This window comes from Bacillus rossius, chromosome 13 (genome assembly GCF_032445375.1).
Source record: "Bacillus rossius redtenbacheri isolate Brsri chromosome 13, Brsri_v3, whole genome shotgun sequence".
Classification (NCBI taxonomy): Eukaryota; Metazoa; Arthropoda; class Insecta; order Phasmatodea; family Bacillidae; genus Bacillus; species Bacillus rossius.
Genome location: NC_086340.1, coordinates 9,879,818 through 9,897,472, shown reverse-complemented (window position 1 = coordinate 9,897,472; position 17,655 = coordinate 9,879,818). Strand labels below are relative to the sequence as shown.

Sequence of the window (17,655 nt, the reverse complement as noted above, 5' to 3'; positions counted from 1 at the left end):
AATTACTTACGCACGTGGACTTGGAAAAAAAATAGCAGTTTCAATTACCTCTAAGATAGACTCCACAATCCTCTATACCTATACACTGGCAAATTACACCTGCTCATTGGCTACTGACTGGTGGCACCCGTTAACTGGGATGCTTGCGATTCGATACTTCTTTTATTGAGGGTTTTTCCACTACCTCAGATTCCTTCAGATAAACTGTGGCCCAATCAATAAAGTTTTCAAAACCGTTGAACGTATTTGGATCCTAGTCCATCGTGAAACGTATCCTTCAAATTTTCCGCTCTCTACTTACGCATAGTTAACTTATTTACAGCTTTTAAATAATAATAATAATAAAAGAACAAAGATAATACTGTTCGCAGGCTTTCACGGCCATTGTCTGAACTATCTTGGCTTCTGGGTTGTAGCCGCGTCCTTGGCGAATAATTCACCGACGTTTCGGTCGACATTCAGTCACCATCATCAGGGAGCAGTTACCTACTGGTGGCGGCTGCAAAGTCAACCGACACGTCGGTGAATTATTCGCCGAGGACGCGGCTACAACCCAGAAGCCAAGCTACTTCAAAGGACAAAGATGTTTGTATGAGAGGAACAATTAGGGCTCAATGAAAAAAACACTACGCTAAAAAAGATCGTTCGACCATGCGCCACGGATAGAGCACGATGTTTTCCTCTGCACGTGTGCAAACAGAACGAAGACTCGAGTGGCGGGTCCGCCATGCACCCATCACTAGAGACAGGAAAAATTCGCGAATTCATTTCGCGATAGGCTAAAATACAAATCGTTATACCTCAGTGCTGCCTCTGATATTGGTTCACAACTCACCAGGATGACTCTGGGCCAATGAGAAACACCCAACCAAAGCTTTATCGAAATACAGGCTGCTACACTGGAACGTCTCACAAGGCAGCAGCCAATGAGTGGGTGGCATTTGACCAAGTGTACGTAGAACTATGGAGTTCATCCTACAGGTCACTGAACCCGCGAATTTTTCCGGTCTCTAGCCGTGCACCATCACGTCAGTCCTGCCTGGACAGGCCTAGTCTTGTTCTCGCCGATCGAATGGCCGCACTGTGCGTGTACGGAGTCCCTAAAGTACGGTGGTTAGTAAAGTGTAAAGGAGGGGGGAGGGGGTGAAATAAACAACATACTGCTGTACGAACGAATTCATTAATGAAGCGAAACCCTGCGTCTCGCGGTGTTTCATTCATTAAGAGACGATGATGAACGATGAGATTATAATGGGAGCATCGATTGGAATGAATGGGCGCGAGGGAACTGGGAAACTCCGGGAATACCCACGCCGACTTTAGTCCGATGTGTTTTCCCACTCGCGAAAATACACTGTAAAAAAAGTGTTATTTTACACCGGTGTAGGTATCAGCTGTATCTACACCAATGTAGGTGTATTTTTTCCCCACACATGTAAGTGTATTTTGCCGTAAAATAACACAAACGAAAAAGGTGTAAATTTATACGCCACTGACAGGTAATTTATCCATTTAGCGTTAAAAATCGCATTTACACTGTTCTAGCTGCAGTACCCGGCGTTGCCCGGGCTGAACACATGGTGATATATTGTCCGCGAGTTATAGCAAAATGGATAGCGCTATATGACAGTGTGGTGGACATAGAGAGATTACACACAATTTCTGTTTGTATGTCTATAATCTATGATTTTCTGTTTACCCATGGCGATCGGTTGAACTGTTTAAAGTTGATGCGCTGCAGCGCCATCTAGCGGCGAGTTACAAAAAAATGGATATAATGAAAACCTTCTCCATGAAAAAACGCTTAGATGTGTCAACTTTCATGGCGATCGGTCAAACTGTGTCGGTATTAATCAGCGTCATATATACCAACATCATATTTTATATATGTAGATAAGCAATGTTAGACAGATTTAACGAGTAATTCTACCAATTTCAGGGCAAATTTATACACACACCTTGTTTACATAACTTTATAGTGTAGCCTATGTATAAAATTATATCTGCTAGTGGAAAATAACCTTTTAAATGTATGTGTAGAAAAATAGTGCTGTATAAGTGTTTTTAGCATTCATAAAGTAGAATTATACATAAACTACCTATGTAGTTTGCTTTTAGAAACATGTTAATTGTTTATAATTACATGTAAACTAACGTCTACAGCGTAGGTGTGAGTCTACTCATCCCGCACAGGTCGTTTATCTAATCTGGATTTGACCCAGCCGGGAGTCCAACGGTAGTAGGCGAATGCTCTGACCACTCCACCGCGGCTTCCAAGTCTGTGGTCCGCTTATGCCAAACACACGTCCGCGGTTTGAACTGGCCAAGACTATGCGTTTTAACCGACATTCCTCACAGACATACCGTGTTCGTCTAACTAGAAAAAAATCCCACCTTTTTGCTCCCTAATAATTCTCTTCTTCCAATTTCATTTTATCCCGCTGAACTTGTTTAATCATTAAAAAAATTAATTAGTTCTGTGTTATATGTAGGTAACGTATTAAAAATCGTAGTGTTAACTGACGAAGTTGGTACCAGGTACGATTCTTTTTTTTTCCCCTGTCAGCAATGAGACAAAATAATACTTTCCAAATTGTTTAACGTTTAAAACAGTCCTTAAGAATATGCTTTATTGATTATACCCGACACAGAAATGTCACCTTTAACTCAGATGATGGCAATACGCCATATTCCCAGAAACTGGACTTAACAAAAATTTTCCAATGACTCCACGATACAAGCGTTTGTCGGTATTATGATTCTGTTCACAAAGTCAGGGTGGAGAAAGGGAAGAGAAAATATGCCTTTACAAAACTATAATACAAGTTTCATTATAAAGATAGTTCGCATAAACTCCTTTCCCTAAACAAACATTAATGATCACCACACAATCAACTGGCGTCTGAACAATTTACATCGAGGAGTTCGGCCCATTTGGTTGTGAACTAAATAGTTTTTACAAAATTTCCAGCTACCGGAAATGTTGCATGTATTTTATCTCATGGGTGGTGATATTTACCTCCTTGATAAAAAAAAATTTTCATAAATTTTTGGTCAGGGTTAATTTCATTAGAACCTATTTACTATACATAAAGAAAGAAATTGTTTTCAATTTTATATTATTTAACGGTAACGCTTAGTAGCACAACCAAAATGAAAAGATAGAAATACATGATAACTTAGTAACATTCTTTAAGAAATTTAATACTATTGAAACGCCAAAGCAGGGAGTTTATTTTTTTTTTCAAAATAAGGGATCAGTATGTTAAAATATAGCGATCACTAATATTACAATCAATATCTCTAAGAGTATCAAGAAAAACACCTTTAAAGTGAATAATATATAGTAATATACAACCGAGTCATATTTTTTATTTTGTACTTTAAATCCTTAAAAAACTATAATTTCTCTTACCTTGTAAAAAGCTGTTGTCACAAATTCCTGTCGATTTTGTTCGCCAATACTCATCGCTTCTTCGGACAGCATAGTCTGAAACAAGTATCGAACCACGTACACTCGTTACACCCTGTGAAGCAATTGTTCAAAGTATCAGTTTCGTCAAATTATTTTAATGTGTCCTGTGGCCAAAATTGCTTGAAATTATTACCAACTCTTGTGTGTTTTTCCCCACATATATTCGAGTTGATTTAATTACTGGAAATTATAATTATAAGTTATTTTGTATCAGCGCTGTTGTGATATATCCATGATGTTGCAACAGGAAATTATGAATAGGCTAACTTAACTTTTTATGTTTATTTGAAATCAGAGTAGAAATTAAAATAATAATGTTTTACATCTTTAGCCACAGCAGCGCTGATTTGGCGTCTGTTGTCACACGAGAGAAAGACAGAGCGAGGGTATGGTGATCACAGTCATAATAATTTAAAAAATATATATACAAATGCATGTACTAAATGTATTCCTACAAACTTATAAATTACAAAATATTTTCAGGCAGGTTTCACACGTTGTTAGTCCACTAAAAGGTTGACTGAACACCGCAGAATTCACGGAGTGTTTTGGGGCAGCGATAAGAACAGAAGCGTCCCGGGGCGAAGTATTCTAGTTACAATTAGTTTTCATGTAAAGTAAGTTAATGAAGTAACAAACGCTAATTCTTATCCCTTATTTAGGTCCATACAATGTTTTGCTTTTAGTTCTAAAGCGTGAATTTCAATAAATATTTTCCAGGGATTTATTTTGGAACCAGAACCTTTTTTTCTTCTTTTAATTACCTTTGGCCAGAATGCTTCAATTCGATTTTTTCAAAACAACAGATTTTTCAAGTGCTATTACTTTTTTACAAAAAAAATATTAGTCTGAAGCTACATGTACTGAACTTCCAACATTTACAGATTTTCTAAAGTGACTTGTCATAATCGTTTACACTACTTGTGGTGTATTGTGACTGTAACATAGAAATCAACTAAGTTATTTTAAATATAGACACTCATATTGAATTTGTAGCTTTTATTTTATATTTCACGCATGAAGATTATACTGGTGTTATATTTACTATAGTCAAATAAAACAAATAAAAATTTATATAAAACTACTGTCCAATTTTCCAATTCATATTCTCCGGTTACATTGAATTGTTGTTGTATGTCGATATTTATCTTAAAATAACGCATAGGTAACAAGGTAAGTGGTTTTCTGAATTTTTTTTTACATTGGGGTAGATTGATTTAACATAATGTATTAGGCATACGACTCAGGAAGAGTTTCTACGACAACCACCGTAAACCAGCGATGGAATTTACCAAGATAACACGTTAAATCAATCTTTCCCATTGCAAAAAATCATTCAGATAACGTATATGTCCGGTATGGTGTCATATGCGTCAGTCAGTTGGGAAATTGGACAATATACTGAGATTTTTCTACGATAAAAAAGTGTAATTCAGCTTTGGTGTGTGTTTACAATAGTATGTATAAATTAATTTGTCTTGTGGCGTTATCAACCACGTCGTATGGCAGATAGGCAATACATAGGGGCAGGCATTTTTCGCGAAAAAAAATCTGAACGCCTATTAGACTGCAACAAGGTAGCTACACCCGCACCAGTGGTTTCCTCCTTGTGATTGGCGGCCGTCTGCGGGAGAAGTCGTTGCCTTGTTTGACCGAGCCACTCAGGACGCGTTTGCTTCCGTATTGAATTACTGTGATTGGTTGTACTGACATTGGACATGTACCTGAAAGAAACTCACCCAATCACGAAACACAGACAATGCTACAGTGTTTTTAACTTTCAGCTAGTCTCGGAATATTTTCGCGAAAAGTGCATGCCCCTAGCAATACATTTAGCACCCACCTCACGAAATACGCGCGCTGTGACAACACGGCATTTTATGACGTTTAAATCTTTACGGACTGCATCTACACGGGGAAAAAAAATGTATTTGGAAACAAGAAGCCAAGAAATAGTTTGTAATACCACAAGAAATATATATTGTAACTTTGTACAATTCATTGCATGTATAAAATAAGTTGTTTTTTTTTTTAGAGATAATACTGAGCAATTTTTTTATTTTACAAAATTTGGCACGTAATTTTATTTTTATAATTGATGTTTCACGTGAATTCACTCGTTATCGATAGGGGCATGAAGATTTCGCGAAAAGATCTGAACACTTATTAGACTGCAACAAGGTATACCCGCGCCTGTGGTTTCTTCCTTGTGATTGGCGGCCGTCTGTGAGAGAAGTCGTTGCCTTGTTTGACCAAGCCACTCAGGACGCGTTTGCTTCCGCACTGAATGTCTGTGATTGGTGTTGTTACAATCGACGTGTACCTGGGAGAAACTCACTCAATCACGAAACACAGATGGTGCCACAGTGTTTTAACTTTCATCGAGTCTCGAAATCTTTTCGCGAAATCTTCATGCCCCTAGTTATCGAGGTTGGATGTTACGCATCTCCGGCAAGTACTGAAAGACTCGCTAACCTTTATATATATATGTGTGTGTGTATGTGCATGTGTGAGTGTACATACACATGAAACGTTTTCCTTCCTCCTGACACGCTTTCATTTATCAGCTTTGCTAAACGGGAAAGAGGAGGAGGAAGGGGTTTTCGGGCACGAAGCGAGGGTCGATCGACGTGGAAATCCACGTCGGGAAGAAGGAGCGGTGTCCGGCACTTCCCCGTCCAGTCTGCCGAGACGACCCCAGTTTCCCGGTAAGAAGTCGCGGAGCCGGCGGCGAGTCTCGGCTGCCCGCCGTGACCCGGGTCAAAGGGGTGATTCCACGTGGATTGATGAGGTAAAAGTTTTTATATATCCACCGCCGGTTTATATAATTGTGGACACAAGAAATGCATATATATTTGAAAATTTGACAAAGCTATAACCTGGCTGCAGCGCCGGCGGTGAAAACAGGTTGGATAGGTTATTCTGGTTAATGGCCCTCGAGTGACGAAAATCAAGTCACTCAATGGAAACATGGGAATATAGGCCAAAAATTGGGAAATTAAAGTAGTGCACTTGGTACACCCCTACTGGGGTTTAGTTCCAGGTGGAGGAGGTGGTGAGGCTTGGCCGGGCTTTTGCCCAGAATAACTTGCCCGCCGTGACCCGGGTCAAAGGGGGGCTGTTTCCTAAATCACCTGGCTCTCAGACACACTTGTTTGTTTTTTTTGCCCATAATAAGAGGACCCCAATCACTAGAGACCTGCAAAATTCGCGGATTCATTCGGTGATAGGCTAGAATTCAAACACATATCCTACCTCTTAGATGATTTTGCTATTGGCTTACTGTTCATCTGGACGAATCTCAACCAGTTATAAACCCTCAACCAAAGAAGGATCGAATCACAAGACAAACCAGCTGAGACGAACTTACGAGTCGGCAGCCAATGAACTTGCTGTTATTTGCCCGAGTGTACAGGGGTGTGTGCAGTCTATCCTGAAGGCCATCGACAACCGCGAATTTTGCAGGTCTCTACCAATAACTTTACAATGTTCGCAGGCTTTCACGTCCATTGTCAGAAGTAGCTTGGCTTCCGGGGTTGTAGCCGCGTCCTCCGGCGAATAATTAATCACCGACGTTTCAGTCGACATTGCAGTCGCCATCATCAGGGGAGCAGTTAACCTACTGAGGTTCTTACAAGTTATATCCTGCCTTTATATACTCTCGCCTGAGGGGAAGTTGCTTCCTGATTGGCTGCAGCTGTGGGCCAGTCAGAGCCTTCCTTTCTTTCTGGTTGGCTGGGCTGTTTTGCCAATCAGAGGCGATCTGCATGTCAACAACTGTCTGACAACATCAACCACGGACACGAAAATTAATTAACGTTAATTCATTTGATTCAACGCCAAGCGTGATAAATATAGAAAAAAAATCTTTGCTCTCAACGAAATTTCTTGAAGCAAAATCACACACGTAGTTACCATACTCGCCGCTAGAATCCGTTGCCAGTAGCAGCTACGTCGACTATAGACTCATTCCATTTGCAGACCGAAATTTTAAAACTTTGTTATGAAACGGCTCCAATAAAAACTTTAAAATAAAAAAAAACAGGAAAAAAATACTAAACCCCTGGATTCAGACCTGATTTTCCACGAGGAATTTTATTAAAATACTGCCCATTTTTTTTAAAGAAAATAATTCATAAAACAGTTGATAATATCATAAAGTTTACCTTTGGCTTTGTGAACTCTGGTTCGCGCTATCTGCCACGGATTACAGCACCGTGGGTACACATTTCCGTTCCATTCACGAAATTGCTCCCACAAAATGCCGTACACCGAGAGCTAAGATGTTACATATAATTAGGGCCAAGAAAATTTCGCGAAAAGATACCGAGAGTTGCTGGAAGTTAAAACACTGTAGCATCGTCTGTGTTTCGTGATTGGGTGAGTTACTTTGAGGTGCATGTCGAGTGTTACAACAACCAATCACAGTGATTCGGCGTGGGAGCAAACTCGTCCTGAGTGGCTCGCGCAAACAAGGCAACGACTTCTCTCGCAGACGGCCGCCAATCACAAGGAAGAAACCGCTGGTGTGGCTATACCTTGTTGCAGTCTAGTAGGCGTTCAGATTTTTTCGCGAAAATTTCCTGTCCCTACATATAATATATATATATAGTATAATATATTAGTATATTTTTTCGAAGGCCCTCGGCAACTCACCAGCTGGCTGTTCCTCTTGGCGATGCTGTACAGGCTCCCTCGCTCCTTGCCGTGCGGGGTGAACTTCAAGTCTTGCCACGCGACCTTCCAGTTCATGGACGCTATCTCCGCCTCCAGCTTGAAGTGCCTGTCGACACACACGCACGCGGGCGTCCGTCAACCCTCCATTCCCCGGTGACCCGACGGGCGACGTGCGTAACAACACAGGGCAGAGACGCCTGCGTTTCGCGAGGACGGTCGCGGGTAAACACTCCAATAAGGGCATGCATAGAGACCGGCAAAATTCGCGGAATCATTTCGTGATAGGCTGAAATTCAAACATGTGTACAATTCTGCTGGTTCTGCTATTGGCTCGCAGTTTAACTGGAGCTCTCTGGGCCAATGAGAGACTATCGACCAAAGAAGCGTCGAATCACAAGCTACCCAGTGGAGACGCCTCACAATTTAGTACCCAATGAACACGCGTGTTTACTTGAGATGTGCAGAGAATAATGGAGGCTATCCTAGAGGTCATTGAATCAGCGAATTTTTCCGGTCCCTAGGCATGCACCTTTCACGAAAAGATTCCGAGACTAGCTGAAAGTTAAAAAACACTGTAGCACTGTCTGGTGTTTCGTGATTGGGTGAGTTTCTTTCAAGCACATGTTCTAATGTTCGTGCAACCAATCACAGTAATTCAATACGGAAGCAAACGCGTCCTGGGTGGCTCGGTCAAACAAGGCAGCGCCTTCTCCCGCAGACGGCCGCCAATCACAAGGCGGAAACCACTGCCCCTAGATGTCAAGCCTCCCGATTACGTATGCGACAGTGGAGTCTATCCTACAGCGCGAGTAATTCCTAGGGGCAGGCATTTTTTAGCGAAAAAAAATCTGAACGCCTATTAGACTGCAACGAGGTATACCCACACTAGCGGTTACCTCCTTGTGATTGGCGGCCGTCTGCGGGAGAAGGCGTTGCCTTGTTTGACGGAGCCGCTCAGGACGCGTTTGCTTCCGTATTGAATTACTGTGATTGGTTGCACGAACATTAGAACATGTGCTTGAAAGAAACTCACCCAATCACGAAACACAAGACAGTGCTACAGTGTTTTTTAACTTTCAGCTAGTCTCGGAATCTTTTCGTGAAAGGTGCATGCCTAGGGACCGGAAAAATTCGCGGATTCAATGATCTGCAGGATGAACTCCATAGTTCTACGTACACTCCGTCAAATGCCACCCACTCATTCATTGGCTGCTGTCTTGTGAGACGTTCCAGCGTAGCAGCCTGTGATTCGATAAAGCTTTGGTTGGGTGTTTATCATTGGCTCAAAGTCATCCAGGTGAGTTGTGAGCCAATAGCAGAGGCAGCACTGAGGTATAACTATTTGTATTTTAGCCTACCGTGAAATGAATTAACGAATTTTTCCGGTCTCTAGCGATTTATCGCAAGAAAACGCGACTGTTAGGCTTTAATAGACTTAAATTTGTGTGGGAAATATACTAGTAAGGACTGGAAAAAATCGGGGTGTTAATAACCTCTAGTATAGGATCCACAATCCTGTACATACTCGGGAAAATGTCAACTGCCCATTGGCTAGTTACTTGTGAGTAGAGACCTGAAAAATTCGCGGGTTCATTTCCTGATAGGCTAGAATCCAAATACATTTGCCTTCCTTGCTGCTTCAGTGATTGGGACACAGTTTATCTGAAGGACTATGGACCAATGGAAAACGTTCGACAAAAGAAGTATCGAATCACAAACTTCCCAGTTAACACGTGTCACGAGTTAGTAGCCAATCATCAGGTGTAATCTGCACAAGTACATAGAGGATCATGGAGTATATCCTAGAGGTCATTGAAAACGCGAATTTTTCCGGTCCCTACTTGTGAGACCTGTTCTGGGATGATTGTGATACGATACTTTCCGTGTTGAAGGGGTTTTCATTGGCTCAGAATCCTTCATATATCATATTAATTGTTGTACAATCACTGAAGCGACATGGAGGTAAATCTTACACAACAGCAACTGTATGGTTGACTCACTTTCAATTCAAATAACCTAGCTAATTTTAAACACAGGCTGAAAAAAAAAATCTTTGGAACACCTTCTTATCATCACATTTTCGCTGCTTACCTATTGCTTGAATCTGTGTGTGAATTTGTGAGTGACTGGTTTTAATGTAATACTCCCTATTATTATCTTGTTTGGGCAAAGCCGGATTTTTAGTGTTAATTACTTTACAGCACATGTATGCCTACGCTTAATTTTAGTTACCTGTAAATTAGCTTTTTGGTTAAATGTTGTATTGGTTAACGCATATCTTTAAACATTTTGTTAAAGCTCAATTCTGCTTTCTATGTTATTACATATTTTATAATCTATTAAGTTTATGTTATGTTTTTTTTTTGTAAAAATGCCATGCACATATGATATAATAGCAGAAAATGTGGTAAGTGTAAGAAAAGGCGTATCGCCTTACTTAGTCACCAATAAAGATGATAGTAAGTATATAAATAAATAGCGACCAGAATGTATTCTTTAGATGACAGCACCTAATTAGAAAATAACTGCATAAGGCTCTAGAAAACACATCACTTTTCACTATAGCATGCAAGTAATGTAATTCGTAAAATTTCAGTTTTAAAATCATGAAAAGCCAGATTGAGAGGTAAACAGGTTTTTGGTGAAGAAAAAAAAAGACTCATAAAATGGTTAGTACGAGAGAATATTTAAATTAAATTAAATGTAATTATATGATATGGAAAACATAAAAGTATCAGTACCTTACTATCAAATCTACAATACTATTGTACTTATGTTACGAAATTGCTGTACTATGGCAAATATCAAAACTTTGACGTAATTATTTTGGTTTGTAGGCCATTTATAGTTAAAAATTTTTTTTTGCGAAACTGTTGGTTTACGTGACAAGAAGTAATATGTGTAACGAATGAAAAAAGAGTTTATGTATATATTAAAAAAAGGAGAATTATTGAACTAAAATAGTATTTTGTGTACTTAGGTTACTATTGGAGTTTAAGGTAATTTTTTTTCTTTCTGGGGCAAAATTTTTTTGGTTTTAGATTTTTTGCGTGTTTTAAACATAGTCGCAAGTTCACAACTTTTCTGAACCATAACGTCCTATTCCAATGCTGTGTTTTACTCCCTCAAACATACGCCCTATCTCTGAAACTATGCAGCCATTTCTTACAGTTATTCCAACTTTTAAACTATTTCGGCTTCACTAGTTAATGTATTGCGACTCGGGCCTTATCAGCGTTCTAATAAAATCCAGAGTTTCTCCGCCCCCACCCCACGGGTACATTTATGTGACATCAGCGATGGTTGAAGACGCTTCTTTATCTCAAAGAAAAAAAAAAAGGCTGCGATGATACTTCTTGCCTGGAGGCTGTAAAGATATTGGAAAATACATCGTGTTCTCCCAGCTATAAATGTCTCATCTCCCTGAAAATATTACATTCCCCCCCCCCCCTCCCCAGGAAGCGTACACAATACAAAGATGCGTCGGATATGCAACAAAAATATGGAGGAAATCAGGTGACTAAAAAAAGGCATTGAAAACTAACTGCTCAAATATTATTTTACGTAACTCTCGATGCAAAACCATAGTTGATTGTTTTCGAGCATAAATATTTTCAATTTTTTTTTTCTGGTTTCCTATCGCAAAAAAAAAAAAACTCCAGTGAAAACTAAAAACAAAGGATAAAATAAAATATGATTTATATTTTGTACTATGCGAAATTTTTTTTAGCAAAACCTTAAGCGAAAAAAAGTCACTAAATGACTGTAACTAGGCGGGCGAACATGTTTCATGCATTTCATTAAAGAATTGTTATTTAGGCTAAACAAAGATTGTAAGTAATGTAAGCATACACAAATATTAATGTTTATATTTTTTTTTTCCTCAGAAGAATTGTGTCAGCCGGGTTTAATCACCGTGTGTGTTTTTACCTTGGCGAAGTTGTAGCGAATGTTGTTTGCAGTACGTAAGGTTTAACCAGATTTAAAAAAATGTCGTTAGCATTTACGTTAAAACACTCATTTTAATAGTTTGTCTATTATTATTATGGTGAAAACGACATATGCTTATGTTTGTTTCCATGCGGTACACATGTTGAACATCAATCCTATTCGCTGCTACAGTCCGGTGGCTTCACACAAACATTAAGAAGAAAAAAAGGGCTAAAGTACTGAACTATCCGTTATGACGGGCTTTCCCATTCGTTCCCGTCGACGTGGGCAATGTGGCGGGAGATTAATTTAAGTGAGAATAACGGCGACGCCTAGCGGAGAAAATGATTCAGACCAGCACGCGAGCCCCTTCCATTGTGCGGGGATTGTTGAGGAAGTCGGACTTCTGCAGACGTGCAAGATACTCTCACGGCGAAACGGGGCCTTTATTTCTCCTTCTCAGTCTCTCTCCCTATGTTACCCCGGCTTTTATCTGCCCTCGCGTGAGTTCCGTTATTGAATCTCTGTGCGCGCTGTGCGCTGGGCCGGCACGAGGGACTTTTAAGTTCCACGTAATCCCTCTTCCGGGGCCTAGCCGTACGGGAAGCTGACCGTAGGGCATTCAGTCCAGGCTGTCCACAGTTAGTACTTTCGTACTAGATCTAGTACTTTTTTTAGTGGTCTAGTACATTTTTCTTTAATATAATCATATTACAGTAACTCCAATATGTTTTATTATTAAGCGTAATTATTTTTTAAAAAACTATGGAATGTATGTGTGTGTATGGTGTGATATTTTTAGTTCGAGCATTGCAATGTCATTATAACTTCCTAAATTGTTAAAAACCATTACAAATTATAATTTAGTACTTTTTTTTCTTTTCGAATCTAGTACTTTTTTCTCGCCTAAGTTGGTACGAAATATTTTTTTCCTTGTGGACACCCTGATTCAGACGCCTGTCGGTTGTCGACTGGAGTGGTCTGGGCTCGAAACCCGGTCGAGTCATAGGTTGTCATTTCGTGTTTTTTTTCTGAATAATTCACAATTCTTTTCAGTCAGTTACAATTCAAAAAATGAAAATTAATGTTATGTGCTGTGTTGGCCAAGAGTTTTTTTAATATTCTTTACGTGGAAAACATTTCAGCTCTCGGTATACGTGACTTGGAATGAGTGATTTCGTGAGTGGGACGGAAGTCGATTGGAACGGAAATGTGAAAATCACGGTGCTCCTATCTGTGGGGGACGGCGCGGACCAAAGTTCACAAAGACAAAGGGATGGCTCCAGACGCGGGTCCGCCATCTGGACCGAAATCGACGGAAAAAAGTGAGCTCTGCGCACGCGCGGAATTTCGGTCAACGGATCGGCAACGGACAGGACACCCAAAATCCGTTCCCTAAAAATAGGGAACCGGCCGTGTCCTATCGTGCACTAGGAATTCGTTTTCGGTACAGATGTAGCATATTCAACATCTAAACCCTTAATTTTGTGTCATTAAAATACCGGCCTGAGTGTTTGCTGTTTGGAAAGTAGCCAAACTAGGAGGAGACAGAGATGTAGAAATATACATTTATTTTAATTCTCTTGCATAGACCACGGTTATTTGAGAGTTAAATATTACAAAGCCGTTCAAAGGAAACGTATCGAAACCAGATTACTTGCTGAGGAAACTTGAATTCAATCGTTAGAAAAGGCACTGGAACGATGAGTGTAATATAAAACATAATAAACAGTTTAGAAGTGAGTGTAAGGGAAGCCTACAACTCACGTAGTTTCGATTCCCTCCGAAGATTTCCGAAGTTTTGCGTTTTGGTACGAACGCCACTTCAGCCGCTAAATCAGAAGTTTCCAATGAAAACAAGCACGTTGTGACTGACCTAATCTAACCTAACCCTTCGATTTTTTTTAAATTTCAATTTTTGAGAGAAATCCGAAGTTGCACGAACGTGGTAGGGAACCGAAACTACGTGAGTTGTAGGCTACCGTGAGTGTAAGACAGGAGGTCCTCACCGGTATGTGAACACAGAGCCGACGACAAGAACCACCACGACAGTGCTGAGAACAATGCTGAGTATTGCATACCCCGGCAAGCCTGGAACAAACACAAACATCGAGTCAATTGGAATGTACGTAGAGCATGTTCCACAACGCCGTATATTCATAACTATTTGTGTGCAAAAATAAAAGTTTTTGAAAATATTAATTTTATTAATTTTCTTTTATTGACAGTAAATTATTATTGATTAGCAGTCATCTATACTCTGGAAAAGCTAAATACAGAAAAAAAAAAAGCTTCGTTTGTTACTACATATTTAATCTAAGCCAAGAATGTAAATAAATTTTATCGTCTCTCCCAGATTTTACTTAGAACTACTGCTAAATCTTAGGATACATACATTGTTGACAAAAAAATATATTGTATATGTATTATTTACATATATTGTTTATGTATATAATGTAGCTTTATAACAGTGGATAAGTTTTGAAATAGTCCAACAGTTTTCGAGTTAACAAACAACAACAAATTCTCTTAATACACATTTAAAAAAAAATCTTGTATTTTTAATAAAAAATTCCTTTAGAAACCAGTTGCCAAGAAATAGTGTGAAATGCCACAATAAATATATTGTAAATCTGTACAAGTCAAGGCTGTAGTTATTTCTGCATAGGCTATATTAAATACGTTTATCGAGATAATACTAAGCATTTCTTACGAAAATTGGTACATAATTTTATATTTCAATTTGAGTTACATTCAAGCATAATTTATTTACAACATGGAAAATATAATCGAATATTCAACAATTTGACTTTATTGAAGTGAAAATTCTAATGCGACTTTCAACAAGGTTGCGTTAAACGTTTAACGCTACCATGGATGAAGCACATGCGCGTGGTATTCTTGCTATGCAGCGAAGTAAACAGTGTGAGCGTCGTGAAAACCAAAGGGGGAACTACCATTGATGCAGTTTTTGCAAGAAATATTGAAAAAATAGAACTCAAACATTTCGTATCTTACTTTAGTTATCATAATCCTATTGTAAATGTTATAGATTTGGATATTTCTCCACTCGAAAATGATAATTAAAAGATGCGATCAATTGTGAATTGTAAGCAATGTTAATAAAGTTTGTCTTAAAGAAACAATATGATTTCACTAAAAATCAATTTCTACCCCTTCCTATTTTCATTTCCACATTATGAAGTTTCACTTCTTCCGCGCGGAGGGACTCCACACACTATTTTTTTCTATCATGCTTACTATGTGCGCAGTTAATACTGGAAAGCTATTCCGGGAACGGTTCACAAATACCTATTACTATTGGAGGTACTGGGACAACACAAAGCATAAATGCCCGGGTAAGAATCCGAACCCAGTATTACCGCGAAAACGGTTTTGTACAATGTAAATGTTTTTTTATTTACAAATATCTGTAATTAACAAGCATAATTATATTCCGTTTACAAAAAAAATTACAGTGTAATATAACCAGGTAACGGGCTATCAAAGGCCCAGACACCTGTCACAAAGGAACCATCGATCAGTAGAGACCGGAAAAATTCGCGAATTCATTTCGCGATAGGCTAAAATACAAATCGTTATACCTCAGTGCTGCCTCTGCTATTGGTTCACAACTCACCTGGATGACTCTGGGCCGATGAGAAACACCCGACCAAAGCTTTATCGAATCACAGGCTGCTACGCTGGGACGTCTCACAAGACAGCAGCCAATGAGTGGGTGGCATTTGACCGAGTTTACGTAGAACTATGGAGTTCATCCTACAGGTCATTGAACACGCGAATTTTTCCCGGTCCCTATCGATCAGAGACAGCTGAAACCACGCGAAAGCATTTTTGGAAGTGCAACTGTTCACGTGTTTGCATCCGGACCGAACGCGTGAGCGCAGCGCATCCGAATACAAACCGTATTCCAACACGTCCACGCGATACATGTTCGTTTACTCGCCTTGTCGCCCCTGGGAGCCGGCAAACACACCGTTGAAGCCTCTGTACACGCAACGTCACTCGTCAGTGAATTCACACAGGAAGGTAATCACACCAGACAACGTTGGTACATGAAGGGCCCTTCGGCCTTCCAGCTGCGTATTTGCCACGCCCGTAGTTACGAGTTTGAAGTACTTGCATAACGTATTTGCGCACGCAATTTATTTAACTATTTTTTGACGTGACAACGTTTAATAAATCGATGAACGCCGGCTGCACGCACGAAAAAGTGTCCCGTTACGCACATTTTTCCGTTACGCTGTGTCTCGTTACGCTCAATGTTCCGTTACGCTCATTGTTCAGTTACGCTGTGTCCCGTTACGCTCAATGTACGCTTGCGCCGCATCTATCTCTCTTCCACTCGACTGTTTATAAAGTGAAGTGAAAAGTTAATGTGGTTTTCATTGCTTATTACAACAAAAATTTCGGCAATAAAAGTTTAATTATTCTTGCATTTTAAAAATCTGATTACTAGTATAATTTCATGTATTTATTCTTTTATTATTAAAATAAAAATGATTCAATTTTATTCATAAAGTATGCAATCATTTCATCAATGTTTTTTTTATGACGTCACGTTAAACTATCGTCCGTAAACCGACTTTACAGACAACCAATTTTTTCTTCTGGTAAGTGATTTTTTTTTGGATGCTGACTGATTTTCTTTATTAAATTGCGGATGGACGTACAGTTAAAACCGGTGGGTTTAGCCCTTATCCACGTGAGCAGGGGAAAAAAATCGTACATGCAATTTATAGAAAAAAATCTTTTATCTGATATATAATTGGAAAATATGAACACAATCAATAGGGCGACGTTTATTTTGCAAATATATTTGGACTGAATTTTGCATATACACATCAAGACTTTTCAACATTAACTTTGGTGGATAACCAGGCTGTATCATTCGACGTGTTACACGTGATTGGGAAATCATTTCTTCTCCTTGTTTATAACTGGCTCAAGGTCGTCAAAGGGCGTGTCAAGACCACTGCCGTCCAATCAACAACGTGAAACAGATGGTATATGTGCTTCAAGCCTACTTTGTTTTCTAAGAAATTTGCACAATAATCGTGGCACTAAAAAATATCATTATTCTACAATTTATTCTTTAAAATTCACTACAAAGCACGTTAATTATCCATCTAATCTTCCCAAGACTAAAAAAAAAAGTAAAATTAAGTAACTTCGTGATTAAATATACACTTTTTTCATTCATTTATCTACTCATGATCTATTACTGAATTGGGAATTACAAACAGTATAGAAGATTTGTTAAATGTTGTAATAATTGGTTTCTGTTTGATAAGGATGCCACTACACGTACGTGGCTAAAGTTTCATGTACTTAATGTTTCTAAAATAGTACTGGCAGCAAACTTTCTGAGTTTTCTGTTGCAGACAAGCGAGGCAATTAGCTTTCAGATACGAAGAAGCAAGTTGATAGCTGCTGCAGACTTCGAGGAAGAAGCACGAACGTCTGGTTCAAAGCGAAGACAGGATGAAAATCAAACTACCCCTAGGAAGCTAGATGATGCAAGGCCGTTCATCAGTTACAGCAGCGTGTTG

At 39.3% G+C, this 17,655-nt stretch overlaps 1 protein-coding gene across 1 annotated transcript in view; it reads right to left on the bottom strand.

The window, feature by feature from the left end:
* LOC134538593 (atrial natriuretic peptide receptor 1-like) overlaps positions 1 to 17,655 on the bottom strand; it is a 302,281-nt gene that overhangs the window by 150,150 nt on the left and 134,476 nt on the right. The window contains exons 8-10 of the mRNA XM_063380019.1: positions 14,092 to 14,173; positions 8,132 to 8,258; positions 3,416 to 3,490 (exon numbers count right to left, since the gene is read on the bottom strand). Of these exons, the coding sequence (XP_063236089.1) occupies positions 3,416 to 3,490; positions 8,132 to 8,258; positions 14,092 to 14,173 (284 nt within the window). The remainder of the gene's footprint in view (positions 1 to 3,415; positions 3,491 to 8,131; positions 8,259 to 14,091; positions 14,174 to 17,655) is intronic.